The sequence below is a fragment of the Perognathus longimembris genome, chromosome 2, assembly GCF_023159225.1.
Source record: "Perognathus longimembris pacificus isolate PPM17 chromosome 2, ASM2315922v1, whole genome shotgun sequence".
Classification (NCBI taxonomy): Eukaryota; Metazoa; Chordata; class Mammalia; order Rodentia; family Heteromyidae; genus Perognathus; species Perognathus longimembris.
In genome coordinates, this window is record NC_063162.1 from 152,291,366 (window position 1) to 152,307,211 (window position 15,846).

A 15,846-nucleotide genomic window follows, 5' to 3' on the forward strand; every position below is an offset into this window, starting at 1 on the left:
AGATGAGTTCTGCCAAAATCATCAGAAGATGCTCTGAGGAGACACACGCACCGTGTCAGCCACGGAGCCCGGGCCCAGCGCTGGGCCCTGCCTGGCCTGAGTGTGTGTCCTGTGGTCAGGTCCTCATTTCTCTAGTTCCTGAAATCCACTCAAACAAAATGGGAGGGAAAATACTGCATGAAGAGGTGCGAGTGTGTAATTAAATCCAAAGGTGTGTGGGGGGGGAATTCATCCGGGAAGAAGGGAAGACGAAACAGAAAACCAGGAGGCCTCACTGTCTCTCTTCTTGCCCGTGTTTCTCAGGCTGTGCTTCCTTCCTGCCATCCCGTCCTCTTGCAGTTCACGGGGGCAGCCGGTGGTAAATGGGAGTGCTTTACCGCCACATCTGAAATCCTCAGCCTTGGAGGTGCCTGTGGTTGAGAACGCAAGTGGGGTCCCAGGAGCATGGCTTCCAGGGCCCGGGTACAAGTGCCAGTGCTTCAGTCAGGACAGTGGACGATTTGCCTGTGTGTTGGCGCATGGAGAAGGGGACTCCAGCTATTCCACACTGAAACATTCCGGGGGTGCTAGTCGCTCGTGTGATTTCAGTCACTCTCAGTAACTTCCCAGTGGTCTCCTCTTTTGAGCCTCGTCAGTTTCTTATTTGTTGAATCATTAGTTGGGCCCGACAAGGAAACTTCATTTTCGCCCCTGGCTCTCGGGAAGGCAGAATTGCGGCCTTGCCTCTTCCTGCACCGCCTACGGGAGCGGCCAGCTTCATGCAGAATCTTGAGGCGCGTGTCTCCCACGCACAGCCAGCCAGAGCACCGCCCCAGTGCCTACGAGGGCTTGAGGGGCAGTCCGGGGGGGGGGGGCCCCGCCAGCGGCTGAGACACCCCAAACCAGCAACAGCCTAAACCTAGCTCCCTTTTCTGATATAGCCGGGATGTCTCCTGGTCCTCACTGGCTTCCGAAAGCCGCCCGGTGGGTGGGCGAGGGGCGGAGGAGATGCAGGCCCTCCTCTCCGCGGGAGGGGCCATCTGGCCAGCCCTCTGCCCTCAGCTACAGGAAATAAAGTGTGGAGCCACCAGCTGGCCCCGGTGGCGGGCGAGGCCCTGCCCTGCTGGTGCCCTCCGGGTCTTCCCTGCTGTGCCTACTGGGAAGGGGGGGGGCTTCAGCTACAGGGGGAGGGGGGGAGCCTCCCCGCTCACTCCTGCCAACGTCGGATGCCCACCACAGGCTGTACTTCATGCTCCCCCACCCACCCCGCTGGGGACTATGGCTCAAACCAGGTCTCCATCTGCAGGGACCCACTGGGAAGTAAACACCCGAGTCCCCCCCCACACACACACACACCTCTCCCTAGAGCTCACCATGCCACAGGAAGTGGGAAGTGGGCTGGTGAGGGGTGGATCTCCCCCCCCCACGCCATTGTTCTGCATACAGCTTAGGAAATGTAAGGTTGTTCCGTGGAGTTGTGTACAGCTCCTATGACAGAGGATGGCGGTGGAAGTTATGCAGTGGGGATAGTCACCCACAGTGAGCCGGCACCCGATGTCCCGCTGTCCTCGTACCTGGGGTGGGTGCTCGCGCACATGCGCTGTCTGGCATCTTCTGGACGCGGGAGCTTCCTCAGCGATCCTCCCCGTGGTGCTCCCAGCCTCCCGCTTCTGGAGGTTTTTTTCTTTTTTTTTTTGCCAGTCCTGGGCCTTGGACTCAGGGCCTGAGCACTGTCCCTGGCTTCTTTTTGCTCAAGGCTAGCACTCTGCCACTTGAGCCACAGCGCCGCTTCTGGCCGTTTTCTGTATATGTGGTGCTGGGGAATCGAACCTAGGGCCTCGTGTATCCGAGGCAGGCACTCTTGCCACTAGGCTATATCCCCAGCCCCCGCTTCTGGAGGTTTTGAAATCACCTCCACCTTGCGGTTTTCACTGGGATCCGTGCAAAGGAGGATGCGGGCGACCCACCGGGGAAGGGCCAGAGCCGGGGGGAGGCTGGGGCCAGCGAGGACGGCAGCGCTCGCCGGGCGGGGCGCCCTTCCGCCCGGACAAGCCCCCAGCCCCCTTCCGGGTTGTTCAACCTGCGCTCCTCCCACGGCACACGCGGGAAGGGCGCGTGGAACGGGCACCCGCCCCGCCTCCGCCCCGCCCCGCCTCAGGCCCCGCCCCGCCTCCGCCCGCCTCCGGCCCCGCCCCGCCCCGCCTCAGGCCCCGCCCCGCCTCAGCCCGGCCCCAGGCCCCGCCCTGCCTCCACCCCGCCCCGCCTCCGCCCCGCCCCACCTCGCCTCCGGCCCCACCCACCTCAGGCCCCGCCCCGCCTCAGGCCCCGCCCCACCCCAGGCCCCGCCCTGCCTCCGCCCCGCCTCCGCCCGGCCCCGCCTCTGCCCCGCCTCCGCTCCGCCCCGCCTCCGCCCCGCCTCCGGCCCCGCCTCCGCCCGCCTCCGGCCCCGCCCCGCCTCCGCCCGCCTCCGGCCCCGCCCCGCCTCCGCCCGCCTCCGGCCCCGCCCCACCTCAGGCCCCGCCCCGCCTCTGCCCCGCCTCGCCTCCGCCCCGCCTCGGCACCACCCCGCCTCAGGCCCCGCCCCACCTCTGCCCCGCCCCACCTCAGGCCCCGCCCCGCCTCAGGCCCCGCCCTGCCTCCGGCCCCGCCCCGCCTCCGCCCCGCCCCACCTCAGGCCCCGCCCTGCCTCCAGCCCGCCTCCGCCCTGCCTCCAGCCCCGCCCCACTTCAGGCCCCGCCCTGCCTCAGGCCCCGCCCCACCTCAGGCCCCGCCCTGCCTCCAGCCCCGCCCCACTTCAGGCCCCACCCTGCCTCAGGTCCCGCCCCACCTCAGGCCCCGCCCTGCCTCCGGCCCCACCCCACTTCAGGCCCCGCCCTGCCTCAGGCCCCGCCCTGCCTCAGGCCCCGCCCTGCCTCCGCCCCACACCGCCTCCGGCCCTCATCCGCCCGGCCCCGCCTCCGGCCCCGCCCTGCCTCTGTGCTGGCCCCTCCTCCGCCCTTCCTCGTCCCCACCTCCTCCTCCCCACCCCTCCTGTCCCCTCCCGGCTGTCCCTGCCCTTTCTCTGTCCCTGCCCCCTCCACCTGTCCCCGTGCCTCCTGTCCCCGCCCCTCATGTCCCGCCCCTCCTCCAGTCCCCACCCCCACTGTGTCCCCTCCCCTCCTCTTGTCCCACCTCTCCTGTCACCTCCCCTCTTCCTGTCCCACCCCTCCTGTTCCGGCCCCTCCGCCCCCCCTTCCACTCCACCCCTCCTCCACCCCACCGCTCCTCTGTTCCCGCCCCTCCTCTGTCCCGCCCCTCCTCAGTTCCCTGCCCCTCCTCTGTCCCCGCCCCTCCTCGGGTCCCTGCTCCTCCTCTGTGCCCTGCCCCTCCTGTCCCTGCCCTTCCTCCTGTCCCTGCCCCTCCTCTGTGCCCACCCCTCTGTCCCCACCCGTACTGTCCCCACCCCTTCTCAGTTCCCTGCCCCTCCTCTGTGCCCGCCCCCTCCACCTGTCCCCACCCCCTCCACCTGTCCCCGCCCCCTCCTCAGTTCCCTGCCCCTCCTCTGTGCCCGCCCCCTCCACCTGTCCCCACCCCCTCCTGTCCCTCCTCTCCTCCTCCTCCTCCTCCTCCTCCTCCTGTTTCCTCTTTTGTTGTCCTCTTCTTCCTCCTCCTCCTCTTCCTCTTCTCTCTTCTCCGTCCCCTTCTCTTCTGCCTCTCCCTCCTCCTTTCACCTCTGCCTCTTCCTCCTTCCCTTTCTCCTCTTCCTCCTCCTTCCCTTTCTCCTTTTCTGCCTCTTCTTCCTCTTTCCTCCTGTTCCTCCTCCTCCTCCTCTTCCTCCTTCTCTTTTCTTCCCCTTCCTCTCCTGCTCTGCCTCTTCCTCCCCCTTTCTCCTGTTCCTCCCCCTCTAGTTCCTCTTTCTCTTTTCCCCTTCCTCCTCCTCTTCCTCCTTCCCTTCCTCTCCTCCTCCTCCTCCCTCTCTCCCTCCATACCCTCCCTCCCTAACCCCCGCGTCTTCTTCCCTGTGTGATTCCTTTGGCTCTGTCCAAAAGTCATTTCAGCGGGGGCTTTCTTGGCTCACGACTCTGACCTCAGCTTGCTTTTCTCTCTCTCTCTGCCTGTGGGTTTATCTCATTATTTGTACCTCCAAGAAATAATATGGAGAATATGATAGCCCTCCAACAGGGCTTAGTCAGTGTCATTATCTGTTTTATTCACGACTGTGTATGGTGTGGACTGGTAGATTGGTGGGGGTGGTGGGGTGGTTGAATCATTTGGTGGGTGGATGGCTGGCTGGATGAGAGAGTGGATGGATGGGTGGGTGGTTAGGTGGAAAAAAAATGGGCATATGGATGGATGGAGGATGTACAAAAAGCACATATTCACCTGTAGCCTAACTTTAAAAATAACATACCTATGCTCTGTCGAAATTAAATGTTTATGTAGACTAGGGCTATAAGGGAATATGAACGTGTGAAGATTTTGTACTTCTTAGATTAGCATGATTATAGGTTTTTTTTCCTCCCCATTTCCTTGCTTATCATCATCATCATCATTATTATTACAAATTTATTTGTGTAGTCCAAGAAAATTACCTTTGCTTTGAAGACAAAACCTTGGCGAGTGAAAATGCAGCGTGGTGAAGAACACCATCACCGCTGTGTGTGTAAAATGACCCTACCGTGCGCGGGGAGGGTGACCCGGAAGGCCCTGTACCGCCGGGCACCTTTCTCCTCCGCCCTCTGCGTAGGGCGCGGGCCGTGCTAACCGTCTCCGCCCGCCTCCCTCACGGTGGGCGCAGGGCCCTGCAGGTCCCTGCTGTTGTCTGCCCTCCGGGAGCATCGTGCTGTGGGTACCCGGGACCAAGAGGACCCGGAGGAGGTGAACCTTGTCTCTACTTTGATTTGTAGCCATTTGTTACCTTGGAAATGAGCATTCCATCACCGATGAAAACGTGGGCAGGCATTCCGTGATCTCTCCATTCTCCTGCGCGGTGGCCCCGTGATTGCAAGTGTGATGAGAGGCATATAAGGGACAGTGTTCGCAGATCCGCCTAGGCAGAATTATCCATGCACATTGCGACCATATGCTCTTACGTTCATATAGAACTATCCTATGCATTCATTGCTTGTGATTAATTACTGGTATTGCTCCCATTGTCTCTCAGAAGAGCCCAGCCGGGGCTATAAAGTATACGAACACTAATTTAAAGGGAATTAAAAGTTTGGTCTCCGCAGCTCACATACCTGATTAAGTTCCTAGGTTTGTTCACCTTTAGAGTCCTTGAGCGCTGTCATGGAATTCCCCCCCCCCCACACACACACACCTCTGCAGGCCCCTGGGTTCAGTGCCAGGGCCCGTGCAAGCAGGGGGGCCTGAGCCTTGATAGAGCCGGAGAACCCTGAAACTTTGTATCAAGAACTGGAGAAAGGGGCTGGGGATATGGCCTAGAGGCAAGAGTGCCTGCCTCTTATACATGAAGCCCTGGTTCGATTCCTCAGCACCACATATATGGAAAACGGCCAGAAGTGGCGCTGTGGCTCCAGTGGTAGAGCTCTAGCCTTGAGCTGAAGAGCCCCGAGTTCAAGCCCCACAACTGACTACAACAACATAAAAAATAAAAATAAAAAAAAGCCAGCCAGGACAGGGAAGTCTGTGAGACTCTTATCTCCAGTAAAACACTAGAAAACCAGAAGTCGGACTGTGGCTCCAAGTGGCAGGGCAAAAAAGCTCAGGGACGGCACCTGAGCCCCATGACTGACAGAAAAACAAGCAACTAGAGAAAGAGCTGGAGGGGTGGCTCAAACGGCAGAGTGCTGGCCTAATTAGTCCAGTGTTCCGAGTTCAAACCCTAAAACCATCAAAGCTAAAAAAATTAGCACCCATTTCCTGGCACTTGTGATGTTGATCTCTGATTTAGTCTGAGGGATGACACCAAAAACGGGTACAAAAATTCTACCCTGAATTTATCATATTTCAGTTGATACATTTGTATGTACTTGGGGCTGGGAATATGGCCTAGTGGTAAAGTGCTCGTCTCCTATACATTTGTATGTACTTGCATGCCACCTGAACTGCTTAAATATTTATACACTCATTCTAGCTCCCACATATGAGAGAAAACATGCAACCTTTGTGTCTCTGGGCCCGACTTACTGCACTTGATATAATTTTTTTTCCAGGTCTTTCCATTTCTTTGCAAAGGATTCAGTACCATTCCTTCTAATAACGAGTAAAATTCCATTGTTTGTGTTCACTTTTCTTGACCCATTTGTCCACTGAGGGCTGATGTGCCCTTCACCTGGGCTGATTCTTCCCTTGGCTGTGGTGAACATGGTTGTCCTGGTGGTTACTGGATTCTGGCTTATGATCTTTTGGGTAAAGGCCCAGGCGTGGGGTTGCTGGGTCGTAGCATAGATTTTTGTTTTGGGGGTGTTTTGTATTGCAAAGGTGATGTACAGAGGGGTGGTCGTCATGTGAGCAAGGTAATGAGTACGTTTCCTTTTGAACAGTGTTATCCCCTCCCTTATTTTCTCCTGCTTCCGCCCCAACTCCCCTCCCCCCCACAAGCTGTAAAGCTCATTTTGAACACAGTACCCAGCGGCCACCACTGTTGCGTTGGTTATGGTTGTGAGCAGCTCTGCGTTCAGGCTTTGGATGAGCCTCCGTGCTGCGCTCCCGCAGCGTGGAGCAAGTTTCCACTCACCAACAATATGCCAGGGATCCTTCCTGTCCACGTGGGTACCGTCATCCGTTAGCAAGGAGGGGGGGCAATGAATAAAGGGAAGAGGGGGGGAGTGCAGTCAGAAATCCACTGCAGAGCCTACAAAATTACACGTGAAGGAAGGGGTGGGTGACGCGGATCAAGTTACATCGTATTCATAAACCGCCCCGTTAAATGGCAACTCCTCTGTGCAGCTACCTCAACGCAATTGTAAACTACGAAACGCAGACGTTGATTGAAGTTGGCACATATCACGTGGTAGCGAGAAATAGAAGAGGGTAGTGTGGACACCGGGAAAGGAATAGATGGGGGGAGAGCCGGGCCGCGGTGACCGCGTGCTTGGGTTGAGTCCTCGGCATGAATGGGCTGGCCGTACTGAAGAGAACAGCCCGGGTTGCTGCGTGCCCGAGGGGCCCCTCTGTTGGGGGGGAGCAGGGACAGCCTTGCGCTTGACCCAAAACCCATGGCACGGTCTTGCCCCATCACCGAGGGGATGGCTTTGGGGCCCTGCCGGAGGAAGAGCCCAGAAGCCCGGGCAGATTCCGGGAGGAGACGTCGCCTCTTCGGGGGCCCTGGGTCTGGGTGCTCGCTTTGAATGACGGGCGCTGGTTTTTCTCGCCTCGCTCACGCCCGGGCTTCTCTCTGCGTGTGTTTCAGGAGCTGGTGGGGAGCAACCCCCCACAGAGGAACTGGAAGGGCATTGCCATCGCCCTGCTGGTCATCCTGGTCATCTGTTCTCTGATCGTCACCTCAGTCATCCTGCTGACACCAGGTACTTGCGCTCACTCCGGGAAGAGCTCGGCTTCACCTGCCGTGCGTCCCGCCCGTTACGTGCTTTATTCTCAGCAGGCTCTCACATGACGGAGCAATGGGGTGTATGTGCCGCCCAGACCCCCGTGTTGTATGCCGTGGATTGGTTTATATGGCTGTTGACCGGGGGGAAAGCCTTGGCGTATTAAAACTCACAGTAACTTGTTCATGGGGGATGAACGTACAAACCGTGCGGAGGTGGTGCAGGCAGGCCTCGCAGCAGAGTTAACTGTTGCACTGGTTTTACACACTCTCCCGGGCACATGAGTGTCTGTGTACGCTGACACCGCTCAATTCCAGCCCTCTAGAAACAGACTGTACAGGCAGCAGACGCCAAGGGGGAAAGAAAGGTAATTACCATGTGAAAAAGCATTGGCACAGAAACACACACCAAAAACGGGTACAAAAATGGTTTATCTAGTAGCTACTATGGAGAAGAAAAAATACTATAGACCAATGTCCCTTGTGAAAATAGATGCATACATTCTCAATAACAGCAAACTGAATTTAGCAGCACATAAAAAAGTCTATATGCCGTGAATAAGCGAGATTTATCTCAGGAAAAAAACATTTTTGACAACATATAAAAATCAATCCATGTCATTTAGCCCCATGAGAAGAAGGACGAAATCTGATCTATCATTTCAACAGACACAGAATAAGCATATAACTAAAACCTTTTTCATGATCAAACATTCAACAGCTAAAAATGGAAAGAAATGTCCTCAGCCTGATAAGTGGAATCTATTAGACAGAGAGAGAGACCGACAGAGAGAGAGAGAGAGCGCGCACAAGAACCTGTTTAATGGTAAAATAAGAAACATTGCACCTCAGCCAAGGACAAGACATGGAGGCTCATTCTTACCTCTCTAGTTAACATTGTGCTGGAGGCTTCTAGACTAGCAGGTGGGGGGCGGAGGGGGGGAACGGCACCCAGATGGGAAAGGAAGATTTACGACTGTCTCTGTTTATAGAAAACATGCACTTGTGTGCAGAAAATCGCAAACAATAAAACTTATTATAGTAATCATAATTTACCATACTAAATGAGCCAGACATCCGCGGTTCACCCCCGTAATTCTAGCTGCCCAGGAGGCTGAGATCTGAAGATTGTAGGGCAGAGCCAGCCAGGGCAGGAAAGTCCGTGAGATTCGTCACTCTAAGTAACCACCAAAATGCTGGAAGTAGAGCTGTGGCTCATGTGGTAGAGAGCTAGCTTTGAGCAAACATAGCTCAGGGACCACATCCAGGCCCTGAGTTCAACCTCCAGCACCAAATTAATCAATTAATTAATTAAAAAGGAAGGAAAGACATAAAGAGGAAATCAATACCTTTGATTTTTTTTTATTTAGAAGCTTTAAAAAGACAACTGGAATTTCTAATCTATAGGATTTTTGGAATTTCTAATCTCTAAGGTTTGTGGAACAGAAATGATGTCTTAGTTGCCAGAGTTTCAATTTTCTAAGCAACAATGTGACTAATTTTGATGTTATACAACTAGTACTAGCTTCTTTTTTTTTTTTTTTAAGATTGAGCACATATTGGTTCATCGAGGGGAGATATCCTTCTGTCATGCTCACAACACATTTCACGCATTTCCACAAAACTCACCCCTCCTTCCTCCCTGCTTCTCAATGTGTGTTCCACAGATTTCGGAATTCTCTTCTTGCACGCGCACACACACACACACACACACACACACACACACAGAGTGCTTCCATCATTTTTCCCTGCGCACGGCTCCCTCGTTCCCCTCGGTCCGTGGGACCCTACCCCAGCAGAGCCTGCTCTGGGCCCCTAGTTTTTATGGATGGGTTTTAGAGACCTCAACTTACAAAGGGAAGAAAGCGCTCCAGATAAAAATTGCTGTGGTACTTTTTATACACTTTGGCTTTAGCCATAAATAATACACTTTAATTAGTACCAAGACTTCATTACAGAAAAATAAGCAAAAATAAAAGCAAAGGATACATTGTACAAACGAATGTTTCCTTCATTTAAGAGAAACTGATTATAGATTTACTTTGTTCCAGGCCCTAAGTCACAATGCCTATCTTCTTTAGAAAAGCTTTTTATTAAAATAATTTTTAAGTAGTTGTATAAGGGAGTGCCATTCAACAAAGCCATTTCTGAATACGTGTCTTGACCAATGTCACCCCTTCAACATTCCTACCCGCCCCTCCCCTTCACACCCTTCCCCTCACAATCCCTATCTTTGAAAAGATAAACAATTGTGCAAGTGTAGAAGAGTGTCTTGAGGCACGTGACCAGTTTCACGATGACAGAAATGAAGTCATGGTGAACTCTGAACAAATGGAAAGAAAAAATGTCCCACGGAGGCACGGGTAGAACAGCTTGCCCACTGTCACCCAGACAAAGTGGTTTGATAGGATTCTCAGCCCAACCATAGTTACTTTGTTTCCTACATTCTAAGTCAAGGGCTCCAGAGAGATTTCTCTAGAGAAATACATGTGGCCGTGTTTTGGAGTGACTCCTGCCGTTCTGTCTCCGGGGTCTTCATCTGCGTCTGAGATTCTGCCTTCCGGCTGAGAACTCCGCAGTCCCGGTGAGCAGGCTACTGCAGCTGGACAGCTGCACTCAGAATCAGGTCAGAAAGTCCCCAGGGCTCATCCCGGGAGCTGCCGAGATGTCACCTGGGTCTTACATTTCATGGCTGCTGAGCTGTTGATAACGCGGCCTGTCATAAATTTATTCTCTCATTATGATTCTTATCAAAATCTGTCAAGGAAATAGCAGTAGGGCCTACCACAGTAATCACTGCCTGCACTTCTGTACTTCTTTAAAAAAAAGAAAGAAAGAAAGAAAAAGAGCCGGGTTGGACGTGGTGGTTCTGGCACTCGGCCTGACGCCGGGGCTCCGTCCAGGCCGCCTGGCTGGTCCCGAAGCCCTGTCCTGCGAGGACCGTTGTTCCTGGGAGGGGATAGACGACTGAGAGATCCCAGGAGGAGAAGGTGCACACACACGGCAAGAGCACGGAAGTCATTCCACCGCGTCAACTTCCACACGGACAATAACGCAACCCGGGGCGAAGCCGACACGTAGTCCTCAACTAAAACAGAGGGCTTTCGGAACGCTTGTATTCATAGGAAAAACCGGCCTTATATCACTGTGAAGTAGCTTTTGTTTCCTATCGATTTTGAATTAAAGACGACGTCTTTGCTTGAAAATGTATTCTAAGCCAGCGGGGCGCACTGCGCGCAGGAGGCCCCGCCGGCTGCTCTGCGGAGCTGTTTCCCTCGCTCACCAGAGCGTCCGTCTCCTGCGAGCGTCCAACACGGCGGGCACGTGCTGTCTACCACCTACGCCCGCCTGTCTCCGGGGTGGCCGTTTTGACCCCAGCCGCTCACGTTTCCTTCCTTGAGGTTTCTGCCCTGTGCCAACTCCCCCGTCCCCCGTCCCCCGTCCCCCGTCCTGTGGATTCGGAGGGCCCAGCGGTTCCACACTCTTTGAGGAACACAGGGCAGCCACCAGCTTCAGGTCTTCCACTGGCCAGCGGCGTTGGGGCCTGGTGAGCGGTCTCCGATCTGTGTGGTCAGACTTCACACACACACACACACACACACACACACACACACACACACACACCAGCCTCTCACCCGCCCTGCAGACAGAGGGGCACTGAGCGGCCGCACCGTGCAACCTCACCAGCTAGTAGATGAGACTTCTGCCTGGCTGGAAAATCTCTAGAGATATTCCCAGGTGTTCCCTAAAGATTTTACTGTTTAACAGAGTCACTGCTGAGTAAATCCCTCAGGGGGAAGGGGGAGCTGAAGCAAGGTGTGTGGGAAAGGAAGTGGGAAACGCCACTGGGGAAGTGGGGGGGGGGTGGTGGGGGCGGCTCCCATGGGGATACACTCTGCACGTGAATGGCTGTGTAAATTATTACCACCGCCACCTCGCCCAGCCAGAGCTTCAAAACTGACTCACATCACGACCAAGTCCAAGAAGCTCTCCTGGCGTAGGAGACTTGGATGAGCGACATTTCCAGCCGTGCCCCATCCCAGAAGCCGTGTCCTGAACATCAGAGGACCTTCCTCACACACGCGCTCACGCGTGTGCGCACGCACACGCACAAGGGCGAGGAGAGGAGAAATCCCATCGGAAAACAAAGACGGACATTTCAGAATTTCTAAAGTGTTATGGGAAACTATCACGTTAGAATAGGTGGTCTTGAACGAATAGCTGATTAGAAATTTTAAGAAGTAATATATATATATTTAAATTTAAAAATGTAGTAGCTAGTGAAAAAGCAGTTCAGGGAGACCGAAAAAGAAATGTAAGAAGGAGTCAGTGATTTGGAAGATGAGCTGAAGAAATTGAGCAATTAGAAGTTAAGAAAAGGCAAGGCAGTGGGTTGACCTTGGAGGCTGTGGAGTTGACCTTGGAGGCTGCAGAGCTGACCTTGGAGGCTGCAGAGCTGACCTTGGAGGCTGCAGAGTTGACCTTGAGGGCTGCGGAGTTGACCTTTCTGCCCTTCCTCTTGGCTCAGTGTTCCTTCCTAGAGAAAGTCTTCCCAGCACACCCCCCGCCATGTTTCCATTCCCAGACCCCTTCAACGATGGAAGGGCGTGGCGGCCCCCCCCCGGCCTCAGGCCCAGGCGTGGCTGTTCCCCCGGCTCTGGGGCTCTTCCTGGTCGTTCGCGGGGCCCGGCTCTGTGAACTTCTTAGAGCTGGCTCCGAGCACGTTCCATCCGGCTCTCCCAGGCTCCACGCGGACCGAGCCCCATAGCAGCCGCTCGCGCCCACCATCGCCTTGCACGATCTGGGAAATGAGTGACATGATAAGCCGGGAACCTGTGGGACAGTTGGGGACGAGCCATCAGCGTACAGAGTGACCAGTGACTTCCGTGGGAGGCGGAGGTGCTCGCTGCCAGAGCCTCGTTTTCCGTGTTGAACAAGCACTTGAAGGAGATTTTCTACGGCCAGACACCCAAGGCTCTTGCCTATCATCTTAGCTACTTTGGAACACTGGGAGCGGGGTTGTGATCCAAGACCAGCCAGATGGAAAAGCTTGCCAGGAGCCTTCTCCTTCCCTAGCTGGGCCTGTCATCCTGAGCTGTGTGGGAGGACTGTGTTTCCAAGACAACGGTGGCACAAACTCCCGGCTCACCAGAACACGTTAGGTATGGCAGGTGCCTGTCATCCCAGCTACGACAAGAAGCCTGGAAGAGGTGGATCACAGTTCAGACCTTCACCAGGGCAGGAAGTGAGACCTTACTTCAAACATGACCGGTGCAAAAAGGGTGCTGAAGGAATGGACTCAGTACCTCCCTAGCAAGCATGGGGGCCTGAGTTCGAGCCCCAGTACTGACAAAAAGAAGAAGAACTGTGGATACGTCTATGTGTGATACTTCACTAACTGTCCCTATAGGAAAGATTTCATGTTTGTAAAAATGCCTTCGAAAGTAAAGTAACACCGTTTTTTTAAAAAATGGAACACATTTAGAAAATGAAAAAAAAAAATAGCATAAAACGTTGACTTTGCACCTTTTCTTTCCAGAGCCTGTAGTTTTGCATTGTTTTTCTTATTAGATAGACAGACTGTTGCCTGAAAATGTGAACTAGAATTATCCTTGAATAGTGAAGTTTCCACAGATGAAACTTAAATGTCATTTACCTCACATTATAACTTCATTAGCTTTAAAGAGCACTCGTGATCTTTTTGGAATATTTTTTGTTGTCTTTAAGTAGTCGAACAAAGCAGTTGCCATTTACCAAAGTAGTTCATGCCTCGACTACATCTTGATCCATGCCACTCCATTCAGCCTTCTCACCCACGCCAGCCCACCCAGTCCTTAGTCATCTTTAACCTTCTCATTTGGTGTCTGCTTTCCGTGTGGAAATCCTACGGCGTTAGCAGTGTCATTTCCCGGGCCGGCTTCAGTGCCTGCTTCAGGGGCAGTTAGGGGAAGAGCTTGGCTTAGTTGACCACCGTGTATAAAGTGAGCATTGGAGACTGCGATGTCTAAAAATCCCATCTCACAACAAGGCTGCCTCGATTCACCTCATTCCAAATTTTTCAAGAGGCTTCATACACAACGATCCCATTTGATCACCAAGAAATGGAGGGACACACCGATTGTGCTGTTCGTCAGAAGTGGTCAAGTTAAGGTAGAGTCTCCCGGTGTGGCGGAAGGGATTGCTGACCGGCAGGCCCGGCCATGCACCTCCTAGCACAGGCTTTCTGGATGGCTTGGTGTCTCTTCAAAGTGGCAAATGGCTTCTGTGGCCCTAATGGAGCTGGCCTGCTCCGAGGTCGCTCGGAAACCCAGACTCTGGCCTCGGGAAACAGGATAAGAGCTGCTGCGTTGTAACGTTTCACCCAGGCAGCCATTACCTGCACATCTTGGGGATGGAGACGGCTTCAGTGCCTGTGCCGTCGTCCCGCGAAAGACGCCTCCGCCTCGGCACGCGCGTGGAGGTAAGGCCGGGCCGGCCTGGGAGCCTGGCTGACGGACATTGGGAGGTCATCCTGCCTGAACAAGATGGAGCCCCAAGATGGCCGGGAACCAATGGTGCTCATGGAGACGAAATACCTAACATCTTTGAGCTTTCAACCCTTACCGTGCCACCCATAGTGGCATTAAATAAATGTCCCATTGAATAAGTGGACACTGTGTGTGTGTGCGTGCGTGCGTGTGCGCGTGCACACCTGTTTGTGCATGCGCACGCCCTGACCATCTCCACCTTATTCATAAACGAGCCCAGATTGAACTAGTAACCTCCATACCTAAGCAGGGCGGGTTGTGAGGGAGAATGGGGGGGGGCGGTATCAAAGCTATTAGAGTCACGGCCTCCTTATTGCAGGTTTTTGTCATTTAAGTTCTTCAGAAAGCGAGACCAGCCTTCGCTTCCCATTCGTCTGTAGAAATGGCCCTCTGTGCTCTTTCTCCCTTCCGCCTGCTTCCGCTGCAGTTCATGAAAACACTCAGCCGTCTCTCTCACTCTTTTCCCTTTAGCGGAAGATACTAGCCTGTCTCAGAAGAAGAAGGTCACCGTGGAAGATCTTGGCAGCGATGACTTTAAGATCCACGACCCGGAGGCGAAGTGGATAAGTGGTAAGTTCCCACGGCCGGCCCGCCCGCCCCCCGCAGCCCTGCGCCCCACTGCCTGCTGGGAGCTCCGGCTGTGACGTGATCACCCACCGTCCCCAGCTTAGAGCCCGGTAGTCCAGGCGTCTGGCTCTAGCACCCCCACGCAGGCCTGGCGGGGAGCGCCTGCCCAGGCTGCTTCCTCCGCGTCTCTCCTCGGAGCCATTCCTTCCCGCAGAGATGAGCACGTTGCTAGGCAACAGCACCCCGGCTCCCCGGCCGGCCACGGAGCCTTCTCCAGGGCTCTGAAGGGCTTCCATGCTTCTTGTCTCACCGTGGCCCTGGGACCGGCAGTTGCCCAGCCTCCTCTAGGACGCTGCTGAACGCAGACGCCGAGGAAGGCACCTCGATCTGGATCCCATCGAATGCTGCTTGTGTGGGGAAGTGTTTCTCCCTTCGGTAGCGAAGCTGAATAGAAGCAGCGGCAGAGGGAGGCAGTAGGCTCATCTCTTCTCCTCCCCAGTGTGGGGACGCGCCCTACCCGGGTCACCAGGCCCTCCCTGTCAGGGTCCCCAGTGCCCCCCTGGCATTCTGGGAAGGGCGATGCTGGTGCCCCTCCCCCACCCCCGCCCCCGGCCCTCCTCTGGCGGTGCCTCCCTCCTCATTCTCTCCGCAGCTGTTGTGCACGTTGTGTGCTTCCGTGGGATGTGCTTCGGGGGACGCTTCCAGTGTGGTGTTTGAAGTCCACTTCCAACCCTCAGGGGCCACGTGGCTCTTCTGAGGTGGTGAGGCGAGTTAGAAGTGTGGTGGGGCTAGCAGCCTCTGGGCATCCACCACTGCGTCCCTGCACGTCTGCGCCCCGGCACGTCTGCGCCCTGGCACGTCTGCCTCCTGGCACTTCTGTGCCCCTGCACATTCTCGTCCTTGCCTGGACACTTGCGTTGAGTCACAGAGTTGTTGTTGTCAAGCTGCCTCTGAAATGCTTTTCACGCTTCAGAGACTCTCAAAAATCAATTAGCAATGACTTTGTCTTTGGTCTCTTGCTTAGAACAACAGCTTCTCCTTTGTCCTCTGCTGTGTCTTTGATATATTTATTTCTGACTCTTACGTCACCTTGTTTATGAATGAAAGTAGTAGGTGAGTCTTGGAGGAGTGAACGCATTTTCATAAAACCTGGAGATAGGGCCGGGAATGTGGCCTAGTGGTTAGAGTGCTCGCCTTGCGTGCATGAAGCCCTGGGTTCGATTCCTCAGCACCACAGAAACAGAAAAAGCCGGAAGTGGCGCTGTGGCTCAAGTGGTAGAG

The 15,846-nt window shown here is 54.9% G+C and overlaps 1 protein-coding gene across 1 annotated transcript in view; it reads left to right on the top strand.

Annotated features, from left to right (window-relative positions):
• Dpp6 (dipeptidyl peptidase like 6) overlaps positions 1 to 15,846 on the top strand; it is a 318,595-nt gene that overhangs the window by 191,263 nt on the left and 111,486 nt on the right. The window contains 2 exon segments of the mRNA XM_048340519.1: positions 7,337 to 7,451; positions 14,470 to 14,568. Coding sequence (XP_048196476.1) covers positions 7,337 to 7,451; positions 14,470 to 14,568 — 214 coding nt within the window.